At 38.4% G+C, this 14,812-nt stretch overlaps 1 protein-coding gene across 1 annotated transcript in view; it reads right to left on the bottom strand.

The window, feature by feature from the left end:
• BICC1 (BicC family RNA binding protein 1) overlaps positions 1–13,271 on the bottom strand; it is a gene marked incomplete at both ends in the record, with an annotated part of 38,449 nt that extends 25,178 nt beyond the window's left edge. Inside the window, 9 exons of the mRNA XM_080822939.1 lie at positions 360–521; positions 2,541–2,727; positions 4,794–4,925; positions 6,854–7,105; positions 7,543–7,737; positions 8,180–8,233; positions 9,850–10,008; positions 11,766–11,845; positions 13,262–13,271. Coding sequence (XP_080679065.1) covers positions 360–521; positions 2,541–2,727; positions 4,794–4,925; positions 6,854–7,105; positions 7,543–7,737; positions 8,180–8,233; positions 9,850–10,008; positions 11,766–11,845; positions 13,262–13,271 — 1,231 coding nt within the window. The remainder of the gene's footprint in view (positions 1–359; positions 522–2,540; positions 2,728–4,793; positions 4,926–6,853; positions 7,106–7,542; positions 7,738–8,179; positions 8,234–9,849; positions 10,009–11,765; positions 11,846–13,261) is intronic.
• Between the last annotated feature and the right edge of the window lie 1,541 nt (positions 13,272–14,812).

Below are 14,812 nucleotides of genomic sequence, written 5' to 3' on the forward strand. Positions count from 1 at the left end.
CTAGCTAGATTTAGCATGTCCATATAACTACCAGGCTCATCTGTCCAACTGGAACCGACATTTCCTAATTATGAGGTCAGTGAGTTTCATGTGTTTTTGCCACTGCTTCCCGCTCATCACACTCTTTTTCCTGATCTGTTTGTCATGTCGGAAGATTATATTCTACTTTTATTAAAAACTCACTGCTTTGTCATGCTTCATTTTAACTAATTTACACACTGGGGAGTTTCTCTTTAGCCGCAGTATGCTTTGAACCATAATTTTTCCCTAAGGAAACGGGACCACTGGTACATTTTATTTAAAAACTGATACCTAAAACCACACTAACATGCCTTTGATTGCACTTAAATGATACTCACCTGTGGCACTTGAAGTGTTAGCAAGCGGGGGTGCCCATAACGTGGGGCTGGGGGTGCCAGAACTTGGACTTTGCAAAGGACTGACTGAGCTATTAAGAGCATTCAGGAGTGAGTTTGGGGTTGTTGATGTGTTTAGAGATAAGGTGGTAGGCCCCAAAAGACCTGTAATAAATGAATGCCAAGTCAATATGCATATATTCAATATTAAAAATACAGATGGGCACCAATATTGCCATTCGGAATGCACAATGAGAGAGTCTGATATTTTCCAAATATAATATGAGTGACAGATTACCTTCTTTTGAATATTCCCAAGAGATACTACATGATACAACTCCAACACAGAACCCAGACTATCTACAAACAGATGCTGATCAGAACCAGAAGTCAGGTGTATGTAAACCAGGGACGCAGTCAGGGTCACTGAGCAATGCCAGCTGCTTTGCATTCATTTCAACTGGCCAGGATGAACACACTTCTGCTCTAGTGGAAACTCATCTTTTTTTTTTTTTTAAGATTTTATTTATTTATTTGACAGACAGAGATCACAAGTAGGCAGAGAGTCAAGCAGAGAGAGAGGAGGAAGTAGGTTCCCTGCCGGGCAGAGAGCCCGATGTGGGGCTCGATCCCAGGACCCTGGGATCATGACCTGAGCAGAAGGCAGAGGCTTTAACCCACTGAGCCACCCAGGTGCCCCTGGAAACTCATCTTTATTTCTCTCTATAACTCACTTGTTTTCTGTTTCCAAACAAATTCTTTTCAAACCACTTACAACTAGCAGAGAATAGGGGAAGGTTCTCCTGCAGTAGAATGACCACGTTTGAGAAGAGGCCGAGTTACTTGGAACGGTTTGCTTTTATTTTGTCAAAACACATGACCATCCCTGTGGTCCATGGTCCATCTCAGTAAGTACAAAAACTTTTCTCAGAAACCATTTTTTTTTGTTTTTTGCTTGTTTTAAGGATTTAATGTTTAAGTAATGAAACTTCTCTTCAGGCATTTAAATGTATTCTAAAGTAAAATATGAAGTTGTATATAACTTTTCTGGAATATTTAAAGTATTAAGTATTACAGGATAGGAATAGACATGAAAACATTTTAGAAATGGAGTAACTGAATCTTTGCTCTGGTGCAGGAAGAACTTGGTTCCTGCCAGATTATCTCGCTGGCACTTCCTCACTGACATGCGTGTGTTGTTATGACTGTTTAGTGGAAGGGACGATTTGGGGAGAGTAGAGGCCAAGGGGGAAAGAGTCTGTCTTTACTGTAATGGTGTCTAGACAGGGCTACCTGGAATCCTAATCATATTATAACCATATAATTTTTAAAAGCAAGAAATAGCTGTTAGAAAAAAGAAATGACAGAAGGCGGAGAGTGTTTTTTCTGTCTCAGATCAATACTGAATGAGGCAAGGGGATTTTGTAGGGTTATTACCTTCACTTTTCATATTAAGGCTACGGAAACATGTGCAAGAAAGTAGTGAGCCTGGCCTAACAGCAGTACGGCAATGAAACCCTGCCTGTAAGCCAGGACTCCACAAATGAGGCGGTACAGGGCACAAGTACAAAGCCCCCCCCCACCTTCTCAAAGAGCTACAGCACCGAGGGATGATGCTCTTCCACCTTCTACTCTGTGCTGTGGGTATAAACACAGGTCACCGCTCCTCTTGGTAGCTGCAGCTAGATTCCCTGTGTCTGGATGACGCCGTGCTGACCACCGGGAGGGGGGGTTCTGCTTGCTCCCACCTCCCCCTCTCTCTACCCCTCATACAGATTTGCAATTACTTTTTGAAAAGCAAACTGGATAATCTTTACCTCTAGGGATGGATGGCAATATTGCAAATGCAAGAGAGAACAAACACATAAATTATAGTCAGCCTGCTCACTTCACTCTCAATGGCATTCTTAATTTAGAAGAACAAACACAGCCACTGAAAATAAAACAGTCAGACCTTGGTTATTTACGCCAAAATAAAAAGAATCTAGGTACAAAATCTTTGGAGTTTAACAAAAAACCCAAAATGGATTGATGTGAGTTTTGTTGCTTTTTCACCTACTCTTTGGGCCTGACAAGGGAAAAAAAATAGCCTTTAAAAACTGTAGCCCCAGATGGCAGAAAGAAAGGGAACGGGCTAAGCAATCCCCCAGTGACTGAGAAGCGCTGTAATAATAAATTTTATACCTAGTCCAGTGAGTCCGAGGCCTGCCGAAGCTAAGATGTCCAGGCTGGGACATGCCAGGCCGGCAGGGCACGATGCTGGGGACGGGCTGGTTGCTATGGTAACCCCACTGCTTTCAAGTCCGAGGAGACATTTCCTTGCTTCATACATATTTAAGGCATTTCTCTCAACACTTTTCACAATCACAGACTATGAAAACACATAATGGGAAAGAAAAAGGTGACATGCAAGTAGTCTACAATGAACTGGGTATGTGGGTGAGAAATGAATATGGTAATAAGGATTCCGGGAAGGAATATATCGATGCGGTTTTAAATCAACTTAAAAATTCTAACCACTTATTTCTTAAGTCTGCTCCTTGTGGTCAAACCATAAAGGGTTAGTTATAATTTTCTGGGTGTGTCCTGTGTTCCGGGCACTGGGATAGAAGCTGTACATAAATCTTGATGCTTGCCAGAAACCTTCTGGGTGGGAATTGTGATTCACATTCAGGGAGGATAAGCGTCCTACCCATGGTCACAGCCTTGCTGGGCAGAGGCAGCAAGAAGACCGGACCTCAGGTGGTCCTGCCTGTATAGCCCATTCCCTTGGCACCCTCTCGCTGTTACATTAAAGCTTTTTCCCCTTGATCTCATTTTTACAAAACAACTCAAACTTGTCACCATATATAGACTGCATAGTAACAGTCACTTACGTTTGACATTTATAGCCTACTAGTTAACTAATAGACCTTGAAGTACCCCTGTTCCTCACGGATGGCATATCAATGGCAAAGTTTATGGTAAAACAAACTTCTAAACAGTAATTTTTTTTTTTTCTCAATGGACTCCTCTAGAAAATTGGAAGTGTGAACTCAAGAGGAGAGCCTCCAATGGGCAATAAAGAAAATTTGTGACTGAAAAAGCAGTTAAAGCAGTGCTCAGCATCCGGGTCAGGCAGACAGAACTAAATGGCCCTGGGATGCGACGAGGCTCTAGAATTCTCACTTATCATCTATAGTCCCCTGACTTGGTTCATTGATTACTGAACTCCAGGAGATCCTGTTGTGCCTGACACTCTTCACGTGCACGAAGTCTCTTCTGGCTTTATCTTCCAGTCTTGGAAGTCACTACGTCTGCAGTGACTCCAGTCAACTCGAATTAGTTAAGCATGACGCTTCAGGATACATAAAATTAATGTTCTGTTCTCTAACTTTAAACTCATTTTATCACTTAGAAACAAACCTCTCTTTTTCTTTTAAAGTTTTCTTTTGATGAAGGCGCGATTGTTTTTCTTAAGTTGGACACTGAACACCATGTTATTTACATATATAAAAATCGTCTATGATATACCTTATACCATGATACATATATAATAAAATTTATAGAAATTAAAAAATGGAAAGCACAACTGTTCGGGGTTTTACCTACTAGAATAAAAAGATACATTAATGTTATCACTCAATACATGTTATTATGCGACTTGCTTCTTTTATTCCACACCATTCTTGTCCTTTGACTCTGGTACATAGGTCTCTTCAGGGTGTCTAACTGGGTGTACAATGCCGGCGGGCAGGAGGATATCAGTATTTTCAGTGTGATTAGAAGGTCCCAAATTGCTCCTCAGAGTGGCTATGCCAATTTGCCTCTTCCCTCACATTCTCATTAGCATTTAATATCATCAGGTTTATCCCATCAAATTTTGACTATACATGGAATTATTGAAATTTTATAACATCTTAGAGAAGTTCCAAGAAGACTGAATGGGGGACACATCATTATTTACTTTTGATTATCATTATTAGTTTATTATTTTATTAAAGAGAATGAACACCTATTCTTTAAATCTCCAGGGCAAGCAGAGTGGCTCGCAAAGAGTATGTAAATTAAATATTTTAAAAATTACATTGGATATGTACACATACACATTTAAGACAATGTTTAGCCTTATCAACTCTCTTATAACTTAATAAAGCTGAAAGCTACCAGGTTGCAAACTAATAAAAACACGTCTTTTCTTTCTTACTCATATGTTTGTAAGAAATAATGGTCATTAAAAATGAACTCCAAAACCAACACATAAAGAAAATGATCAAAAATGAATGTTTTTACTAACTTATATATTTAAATAACAAAGTATAATATATAATGACATATATATTATATAGAATATTTAATTCCATGTATATGAAAATACACATGTATATGAAAATAAGAAACTAATCTGGAATGAATGGGATAGGATATGTGGTCCTCTGGGTCCAAATCTGAACCAACCTTGCTTGGTTGTTTCGGCTTTGGTTTAATACTGATGAAGACATCGAGCTGTTCCATCAACTGAGCAATGAACTGTGGATCAACTTCAATTTCTTCCTTCATATCAAACATCAACACAAGGGGAAGACAACCCTAAGAAATGTCAAAGTAGAAAGTGTATGAGGTAAAACATTACTCATTTAAGCATCTGATAATTTAACATGCCTACAAATAATGCAATATTCTATGGGCTGAAAGAGTAAACCAAAGTATTAAAGCTCAATCACATGCTTTCACAAAGCTTAGGGAATTCATGTGGAAATAATGCTGAGGGCACAAACTATTTTTGAATGACAAAATTATATGTGTCTGAAGTTTCTGTTGTTGGCCCTGAATTTTTTACCCACTTTCCACCTTGGAAAATTCATCCATTCTCTGACTTCCATTTTGTTAGTGATGCCAGAAACTAGACACTGAACCACATCAAGGGGACTAATCCTGTGCTCTTGCTCAAAGACTTACAGTACTGGTTTTTATTGTCTCCTGAATGAAATCTAACCATGTCTCAGCATTTCAAGATCTCCACATTTTGACACAGCTTTGCCTGTAAAATCATCGGCCTGTATGTCCACGCGTCTGCCCCTTCCTCCAGGCTAGAATAGCCTCCTATTTTTCAAACGGATTCTGTGCTTTGGTCTCAATTCACCCAAAGGCTTCTTCACCAACTGAAGACCTCCCTCTCTTCTGGTACAGCTCCAACCTTACCTCCTTCCTGGAGTAAACTGCTACTACTGTTTCTTCTTTTAGCTTTCTCACTTTTTAGCTCTGCTGAGGTCCGCACTTGATTTTTTCTCTGATGCTTTCTTCCTGGCCCCGAGTCTACTAACTATAGGAATCTCATACTTGATTCCCAAGACACTCAGTACTAGCCCGACTGCTGGGCTCTGTACATAAGTATCAGGAGAAGTAATAGTCAAATACACTGGAATTAAAAGAAATCACTGTGTTCCACTTTCCTTATGGATAAAAAGTGATTTCTGTATTTAAAATATATGTTAAGGCCTTTCATTTCCTTTAGATATTTATTTATTTATTTGAGAGAGAGACAGTACACATGCATGACTTGGGGGAAGGGTAGAGGGAGAAAACTCAAGCAGACTCTGTGTTGAGTGTGGAGCCCAATGTGGGGCTTGAGATCATGACCCAGAGATCATGACCTGACCGAAATCAAAAGTCAGATGCTTAACCAACTGAGCCACCCAGATGCCTCTAGGTTAAAGCCTATTAATTTATCCCTCTCTTCCTCCCTTCTTTTATTTATTATTTTAAAGATTTATTTATTTATTTATCTGACAGACAGATCACAAGTAGGCAGAGAGGCAGGCAGAGGTGGGGGGGGGGAAGCAGGCTCCCTGCTGAGCAGAGAGCCCGACGCGGGGCTTGATCTCAGGACCCTGAGATCATGACCTGAGCTGAAGGCAGAGGCTTTAACCCACTGAGCCACCTAGGCTTTTTTCTTATATTTAGGCCTTCTTTTAATATTGTACAAAACTGTTATCTCATTGCATACTTATATTTTTGATAGGTATGATCAAAGTATGAATATGAATTCCTAACTATACAGAATGCCTGAAAAAGTTCACTTAAGATAATACCTAAAGAAAAAAAGCAGAAAAAAAGAAAATTATGAAGAGCAATCATAATCATCTTTGGACACAAATATACTACCTAATTAGTGGTATATTAAAAGTATCCTTATGTGATGCCTGGGTGGCACAGTCAGTTAAGCCGCTGCCCTCGGTTAAGGTCATAACCCCAGGATCCTGGGATCCAGCCCCACATCTGGGTCTCTGCTCAGTGGCGAGCCTGCTTCTCCCTCTGCCTGCTGCTCTGCCTGCTTGTGTGCTCTCTCTCTCTCCATCAAATAAATAAGTAAAACCTTAAAAAAAAAATTAAAAAAAATGAAATATCCTTATAAACTAAGCTTGGCTAAAAAAAACCATTCACAACAAAATAATTATGTATTATAATCCTTAATGATTATAACAAGTTCTTATCTCTCAGATTTTCAGTAAACCTACCATGAGATATTGCCTTGCAAGACAGACAGACTCAATGGTGCCCTGGAGGTAGACGGTGGATTTCTTCTGTGGATTACTGGGGTCAGGAAAGTGGATCTGAGCACCTGTTCTTTGCATGATATGTTTGATGTTGCTTCCATTTCGACCCATCATAAAGAGATGATGTTGAGCTGCAATGTCTAGTTGTGTGCTCACGGGAATAGCTGATGCCAAGCTCCCAGCGAGATGTTCCAACAGCATGGCAGTACCTTCCTACGAGAGAAGAGTAGGAAAGAAATAATCCTATAGAATAACTGTCCACATACAAGGAAAGATTCTAGTGCACTTCTAATAACTATGGAGAAACTCAACACATTCTATAAACCAAAATGCAATTCGAAGGAAAATTCTGGAAAATGAATTAACTTAAAATCCTTTAAAAAATAAAATTTGCTTTGGGGCACTGGGTGGCTCAGATGGTTAAGTGTCTGCCTTTGGCTCAGGTCGTGACCCCAGGGTCCTGGGATGGAGCCCTGCATCAGGCTCCCTGCTCTGTAGGGAGTCTGTTTCTCCCTCTGCCCTTCCCACTCGCCGCTTGTGGTCACTTTATCTCTCACTCTCTCTCTCAAATGAATAAAATATTAAAAAAATAAAAATAAAACTTGCATAATCTGTACACTTAGGATGTTATAATTATCTCAATTACTTACCTTCACAGCACTGGTGTTATTCTGAGACCCTCGTACTATCACAGTAGCACCATACATTCGAGAACGCTGCTTAAACGACACCGAAATGTTGTATGTTTGTGATATGTGCTGAATCGAGGGGGAGTTAGGATCGGGAACTGGCTGAAGAATCCCAGCGATTGGCAGCTCAAACATCAGCACCAAAGGAAGCAGCTCCTAAACGAAAGAATGAGAGCCCAAGCAGACGGCTGAATCACCACACATTTAGACATGTGCATAACTCATTCCTTCCTTTCTGAGGATGGAATTCTAAAATGTAAATTGTTTTTATTACATACATAAGCTTGGGTAGAGTTTGTAAAGTTTCTCAAATGAAAGGAGTCTTTTGTGAAACCTGAGAGTTTATAACTTAAACTGCCTGTGGAATTCTTCCTTGGGCCTCTTTTTCATCATTTTAAAATCATCAGAGAAACTGAGTCAGGTATAATCTGGAATCTCTCTAAGAAATATCTTCAACACATTCAAACAACTTTTGTCACTATTTCCAAACTACTGAACATACGATCTGGTTATAAACTGATACATGAAGATATTTTTATTGCCTCATGATGGAACCATTGCTGACACTGATTTACAGTATTAAGTAATAAATAGTTACCCGAATTCTAACTCGGGCAGATTCTACTCCTGCTGGTTGTCCTGCTATAGATACCTGCAAAAGTAGAAAATACAAAGTTAGGTTTTAATCGAGCCCACATCTGCTTCTCCAGTCCATCCACACCCTTGCCATTCAAAATGTCATCCAGGAAAAAACAGCATTGCCCTTCACTGGGAGCTTGTTAAAAATGAAGGATCTCAGGCACCAACCCAGTCCTACTTAATCGTAATTTGCATTTTAATGAGCTCCTTTGCTGATTGGTGTCATTTGATTTACATCAACCCCTGGACTTAGCTAAAACTTCACAGTCCCCATAATGCCAACCTGTCCACTTTATCATTTCTCTGGTTCACTGTATTTTTTACCTTTTATTTAAACTTCTGCATACTGTATATCAGGTCTGTACTGTACATCACTGTACAATGTTATTGCTGCCGTAAGTACTCAAAATATTGAACTACTTCATGCTAGGTGGTAAAAAATAATTATTGCTCCAACACTACCTCCAGCTCTCTCCCGGGATCCCCTGAACTTTCCCATGATCCATCAACTAAAGAATTCATCTTGCATGAGGGTAAAGGCATGGGGCTCTAGGGCACTGTTCCTAATAGAACCATGCCCCATGCCATACCAATTGTCAAATATTTTGAATACTGCCATTGCTTTCTATCTTCCTTATTTATGTCACTGTCACATTTGTCCCCACAGAGAAAAGACTGTCACCTTATTCATCTTTGTGGCTGACAGTTTCTAGAATTGTGATTAGAGAGGAAACTTCCAAATAACACAAATAATACTATCCAATCTTCACATACTGAAAGTGTATGGACAGGTGAGTTTCATTTGTTTTCAAACACAAAAACTAGAAAGAATGTGTATAAACGAAAGACATACATAATTCAGTCAATGTGAGGAAGACGGGCACCCGGGCACTGCCTCTGAGAAGGTGATGTGGTGCACCCTGGAGAACCATGTGTGTGAGGCTACAGACAGAATCCCCACAGTGGACGAATGCCTGGAGTAGGCAGAGTTCCAGGTCCTTTCCTCACATTATGCTCTCTGGGCCTTGTCTCAGAGACTTCACTTTATGTTGCCATCACATTTACGCTGCTCCCGCCCTTCTACAACCACTTAGAGATGAAAAGTTTATAGCTTACTTATGCATCATCTCTTAAGAAAAAAAAGTAGAGCACCTTCAGTCTCCTTGAAAAGGGGCCATATATTTTTTTTAATTTTTATTTTTTGAGTATAGTTGACACATAATGTTACATCAGTTTCAAGTGATTTTAGTGATTTGACAAGTTTAGAAGTTATGCTATGTTCACCATAGCTATTATAATACCACTGGCTATATTCTCTATGCTGTGCCTTTTATTCCCATGACTTATTCATTCCATAACTGGGAGCCTGTACCTCTTACTTCCCTTCACCCATTGTTGCCCGTCTCCCCACTACCCTCTCCTCTGGAACCATCAGTTTGTTCTCTACATTTACAGGTCTGTTTCTGCCTTTTGTTTATTCATTTGTTTTGTTTTTTAGATTCCACATATTAGCAAGATCATATGGTATGTCTGTGGTTATTTTTGTGCTTCTGTCTCCCAAAAAAGATATGCATATGGAAAATTAAAGCTTTAATTCATGCAAAAAGTTCATGCAGAAAGGCAAAGCACCTGGTTGCTTTTTTCTGCTTGGTTATTCCTGTTGGAATCTGGAAAGTGGATGTGGCATCCTGTTTCTTCCATCACTTTTTTAATATTGTTGCCACCTTTGCCGATTACATGGGAATGTTCTGTATGTGAAACATCCATCTTCAAGGTGACTCGATTACTCTATACGGAAATAATGTATTAATTCTTGATGCATGAAAAAAGAACAACTCCTTAAAACACTTTTTCTCCAAGGGAAGAGTACTAAGAAAAAATGACCCGACGGGAAGCCCTATAGATTTCTTGGTAGTATCATCTTAATCTATAAATATATATTTTCTATTTCTCTTTGGCTATAAAAAAGAAATTCTCACTTTAAGACAGATCTGTCAGAATAAATAGAAAGATACACCCTTTACCAAGATAACTTTTTGGAAAGCAGCATTTAAATAAAGTCAGGCATAATTACAAATAAATTATTCAGTTTTTTCTTTAACAGACATTATTCATGAAACATTTAATTCAAATAACAAAAAAAATGAAAATAATTACAAGACTGGATATATATAGGTTAGTAGGAGTGTTGAACTATGACAGAAACAATAAAAATAAAACTCAAAACTGAATAGGAAAGCATTTGTAAATGTTGTTTTCACAATTTGTCTATTACTGTAGGTCAAACTTTACAGAGCAGACCTGTTATTCTCAGTGACAGGAAGAATGAGGAAGGGCCAACAAAGCACAGAGCTCCAGAAGTAACATGGTTTACTTAAACCAATACAAAGTATAACATTAGTTATAATAAAGTAAAACATAACATTCTAAGACATAATGAATAACTGTGATCATATTAGAATCTGTGTACTTAATTTTGGGAAATTCGGTATTATAAAATTAGAAAGACATGAAATCTTTTCTCATTTGTAAGACTGATATAAAAACTCTTCAGTCCTCAGAAACTAAAATTAGAAAGTCAAAATACAACAAGATGTTAAAAATATCAATGGTTTTTACATAGCCTTAATTCTTAAATTTTAAACATATTCATTAAACACTTTGATTTTTAAATTTAGTTCTTCTTTTAGTTTAACATTTGAAGTTCAGGAAATCAATATTCTTCCTGGGAAAAGATTCTAGAATATTTAATAATTGTAAGGCGAATAAGTCTTAAAAATAAAAAAAGAGTAAGAAAAGAAGAAAAAAAAAAAAGAAGAGATCAGAAACCATTTCAGTGAAATACCAAGGGGCAAAACATAGTGGTTAAGAACCAGACAGCCTGGATTTATATCCCAACTCTTTGTTTATTAGCTACTGGATTCTGGGCAAATTCCCTAATATCTCCGTGCTGAGTTGGTTTTGAACATTAAACAAGTTAATATTTGTAAGATGCTTATTAGTAAAGTGCCTGCCATATAGTATATGATTTAGAAGAGTTTACTAGAATAAATTCTCACAAATCAGTATACATTTTTACACAATTAAATTTCCCTATTATCTAGCTTATACCTGCAGAGAGAGAAAGAACTTATAAGACAAAGTTGTCTAGTTTCACACACATACAACTATATAGGAGATCATTCTGGCATCATAGAGGCAAATATGATAATTCTTCCAAACTTCATCACTTGCCCTATACTAATCAGCATCAATGTCTATTTCTGAAGATGGCATATACATACAAACAAATATATATGTACTTATACGTACATACTCACACACACACGTGTGTGTGTGGGTACATATATATAATATTATTCATTTACCTAGCTTGAGAACCTATTCAAATTTTAAGCAGAACTTCACATCACACATGTTTATTTTAAAACCCACCATTACTTTCTCCTGGTTTTTCTTCTCCAAATGGTTCTTTTCATAACAGCATGAAGTAGCCCTTGCAGAGACAAGGTTCTGACATCTGAGTGTCCTTAACATTCACTTACTTTTGTGTCTAAGACAGACATGATCATTTCCTTGGCCTCCTTAACATCTTCTTTCTTTCCAGAAACCTTAATATGGGGATCTATAAGAAACCAAAAACAAAGGGCTCATATAAAACCCCAAACTCTTTGTTTTAAAATTGATGTTACAATGTAAGAAAAGAGATTCCATAGGAAATTCAGTATTTAATTCATTCTAGGTATGTTAACATTGTAATTAAAACAAGAATATGGAAAATCCCCAAGTTGTACATTTTTCTATGTGGCCTTTTTTCCTTCTGAAAGCTGGCTAAACTGTTGAACTGCAAAGTAAGTTTATCACATAATTATTTTTTAAACAAGAAAAGAATCTATAAATTCAAGTTATTACTTACTACATTCTTGCTACATTCCAAGCCCTGATCTAAGGCTTTAAATGTATTAACTCATTTAATCTACCCCACAGCTTTGTAAGGTTCTTTTCCTGAGGAAATTAAGGCACAGAGCAGTTTAGTAAATTGCCCCAGCCACCAAGAGACTCATTCATTATAATCCAATGTTTTCCAACTCTGGATCCACACTTTTACACTATGTGATAACCTAATTCAGAAGTTATCTTTACATGTCAAGATTAATAGAATAAAACATTATCATTCAGCAGTATTTATTCAGAGTTAGTGTTAAATGACTAATACATGTATTAGTATATATTATTGATTACGGCCATAGAATGTTATAAAGGAAAACATTCATTCATTCATTCATTCATCCAGCAAGTATTTTCTGAACCTCTACTATGTACCAGGCAATATTCCAGGGGCTGGAGGATATATCAGTAAAGAAAAAGATACTTGTCCACATGCAGCTTACAGTCTTATATACAGGGAGACAAAAATGAATCAAATAAATTATCTAATGTATTAGAATATAACTTATGAGAAGGAGAACAAGAGAGAAGGGTGAAGAGGACTAGCTGTGGAAAGGGGGTCAGGGCATTAGGCCTCACTGAGAAAGTGAGGTCTGAGTAAAAGCTTGAAGGAGGTGAGGCAGTTCGCCAAGCTGGAATCTTCACAAGGAGGGAAACATCAGAGCCAAAACTCCGGGTAGATGTGTCTCTTCAGCTCTCTCTTTTGTCAGGTTTCCAAGTCTCCCCTGCAACGTGTTCTGTTACCCCATGGGTCGGCATGACAGAGACCAAGATCATTTGGGGGAAGCCAGAAGTTCTATACCATTAGACTAAAGTGATAAAGCTGAAGAGCAGAGAGAGCTTCATCACCATCACTAGTGATGTCAACCTCACTGACCCCCCTACAGCACACCTTCTCTGCTGAGTCCTTCCTACACGGAACTACACTTCAGATCAGCAACGGGGTCCGGAAATGTTTGCTGAGCATTTTCTACAATTAACAAGCAGTTCCAACTGAGTCCTTCCAAACCATCACTTCTCTAGGATAAGAAAAGAGAATCACCTGGTGGGAATTTTATCAAATTCCACATACTTCCCTGATATTGTGACTGACCTATCCCCATCCAACAGTCCACTTGAAAATCAATGCCATGATGAGCATGTCATATTCATAAGGTAAAAATGAGCAACTGAATAGAGAGAGGAAGGAAGGGAGGGAAAGATGGAGGGAAGGAGGGAGGGAGGGAGGGAGGAAGGGAGGGAAGAAACCCTGTACTAAAGCTACAGGCTCTTAACCCCAGGACAGAGCAATCACAGTCAACAACAGTGCACCACCAAGCTTCAGAGTTCAGGAATGCCTCTGGCCTCCTGGGGGGACATCCCAACAGCTGTGCTTAATTTGAGTCAGCTGTCACCTCCAGCCACCCGCGCCACCCCCTTCCCAGACGATCTCCTGGGAGCCGCCCTAGCTGCCCTTAGACTCTTCTCCTTACACAGTTCTTTAATCCTTCCTCTGATGCTTGTCACAGGGACACTATGAAGATCAAAGATCTTAAGATTCGTTTAAAACGTTTAAGTGTCAGGTATTATAAGGTCACGGGCCTAAAAGTAGGGCAAAACGGATGTCAAACAACCTGAAGTCACTATGGCATCACGTTCACATCGCTTACTCTAGTGTATCTTAACAGGAACCACGTTTTCTCTGTAAGATTCTCACCAACTTTAACATACTTATGTAAACAAAGCATTTTCTTCAGTAATTCTTATTATATCCATTATAGCTCCTCTAGGAAATATTCACATTCGAGCCATCTACATTCAAAATTTTGATCCCAGCTATCTTTGACTTTGATTTTAATTACTGTCGGCTGACTCTGATGTTTATCTCCACTGAAAATGCTTACTACTGGGGGATAAGAACCTGGCATTTCTCAAAATACACCTGATTGCATTCAATTGTAGCATTTGTTAAAATGTACATTCCTGGGTCTCCAGGATCCAGTAAATTGGCATTTTGTTTGTTTCCCAAGTTATTTTTCAATCATGTGTAGGACAGAACAGATAAAACCACATAAAAATATAACTGTAGTGTCTTATGTATCAGCCAAGTATATATAACATAAAATGGTTCTACAGGAGAAAAATGTATTTTCTTACAAAATAAATTAACAGTTAAGTATTGAGCGGTATGCTAATATGAAAACCTATTAGTTGTACGGGTTGGATAATCACATTAAAATTCCCATGCACCTGTAGAGGGACAGGAAGCCTCAGATACAATTTATGAGAGAATTTGATTTTCTACCATCTCTGTATCAACAGAACAATAAAATGAAAAGCAAACGACTCAAGGGAAAATACATTTTGTTTCAAAGTGAAAGAGCGCCATCTAGTGACCTAAAATTATAAATTATCAATGGACACAGAGATGTACACACAACACAGTCTCCAGGACCCAAATCAGCACTTGTTTGGAAAACGGTTCTTTAAATAATCAAGTCTCATAAACAATCATGAGAAAATCAATCAAGAGAAAAACAATCATGACAATATTCTGGTTTAGATTGCTAACGGGGCCAATAATAGTGCCTTTCTCATGCCCTCCTTTGCCCTTGCTTAGCAGATATCTACAGGATGTGAGCCCTTATTCCAGACTGGACTTGTG

The sequence above is a fragment of the Martes martes genome (assembly GCF_963455335.1).
Source record: "Martes martes genome assembly, chromosome: 14".
In the NCBI taxonomy this organism is placed as follows: Eukaryota; Metazoa; Chordata; class Mammalia; order Carnivora; family Mustelidae; genus Martes; species Martes martes.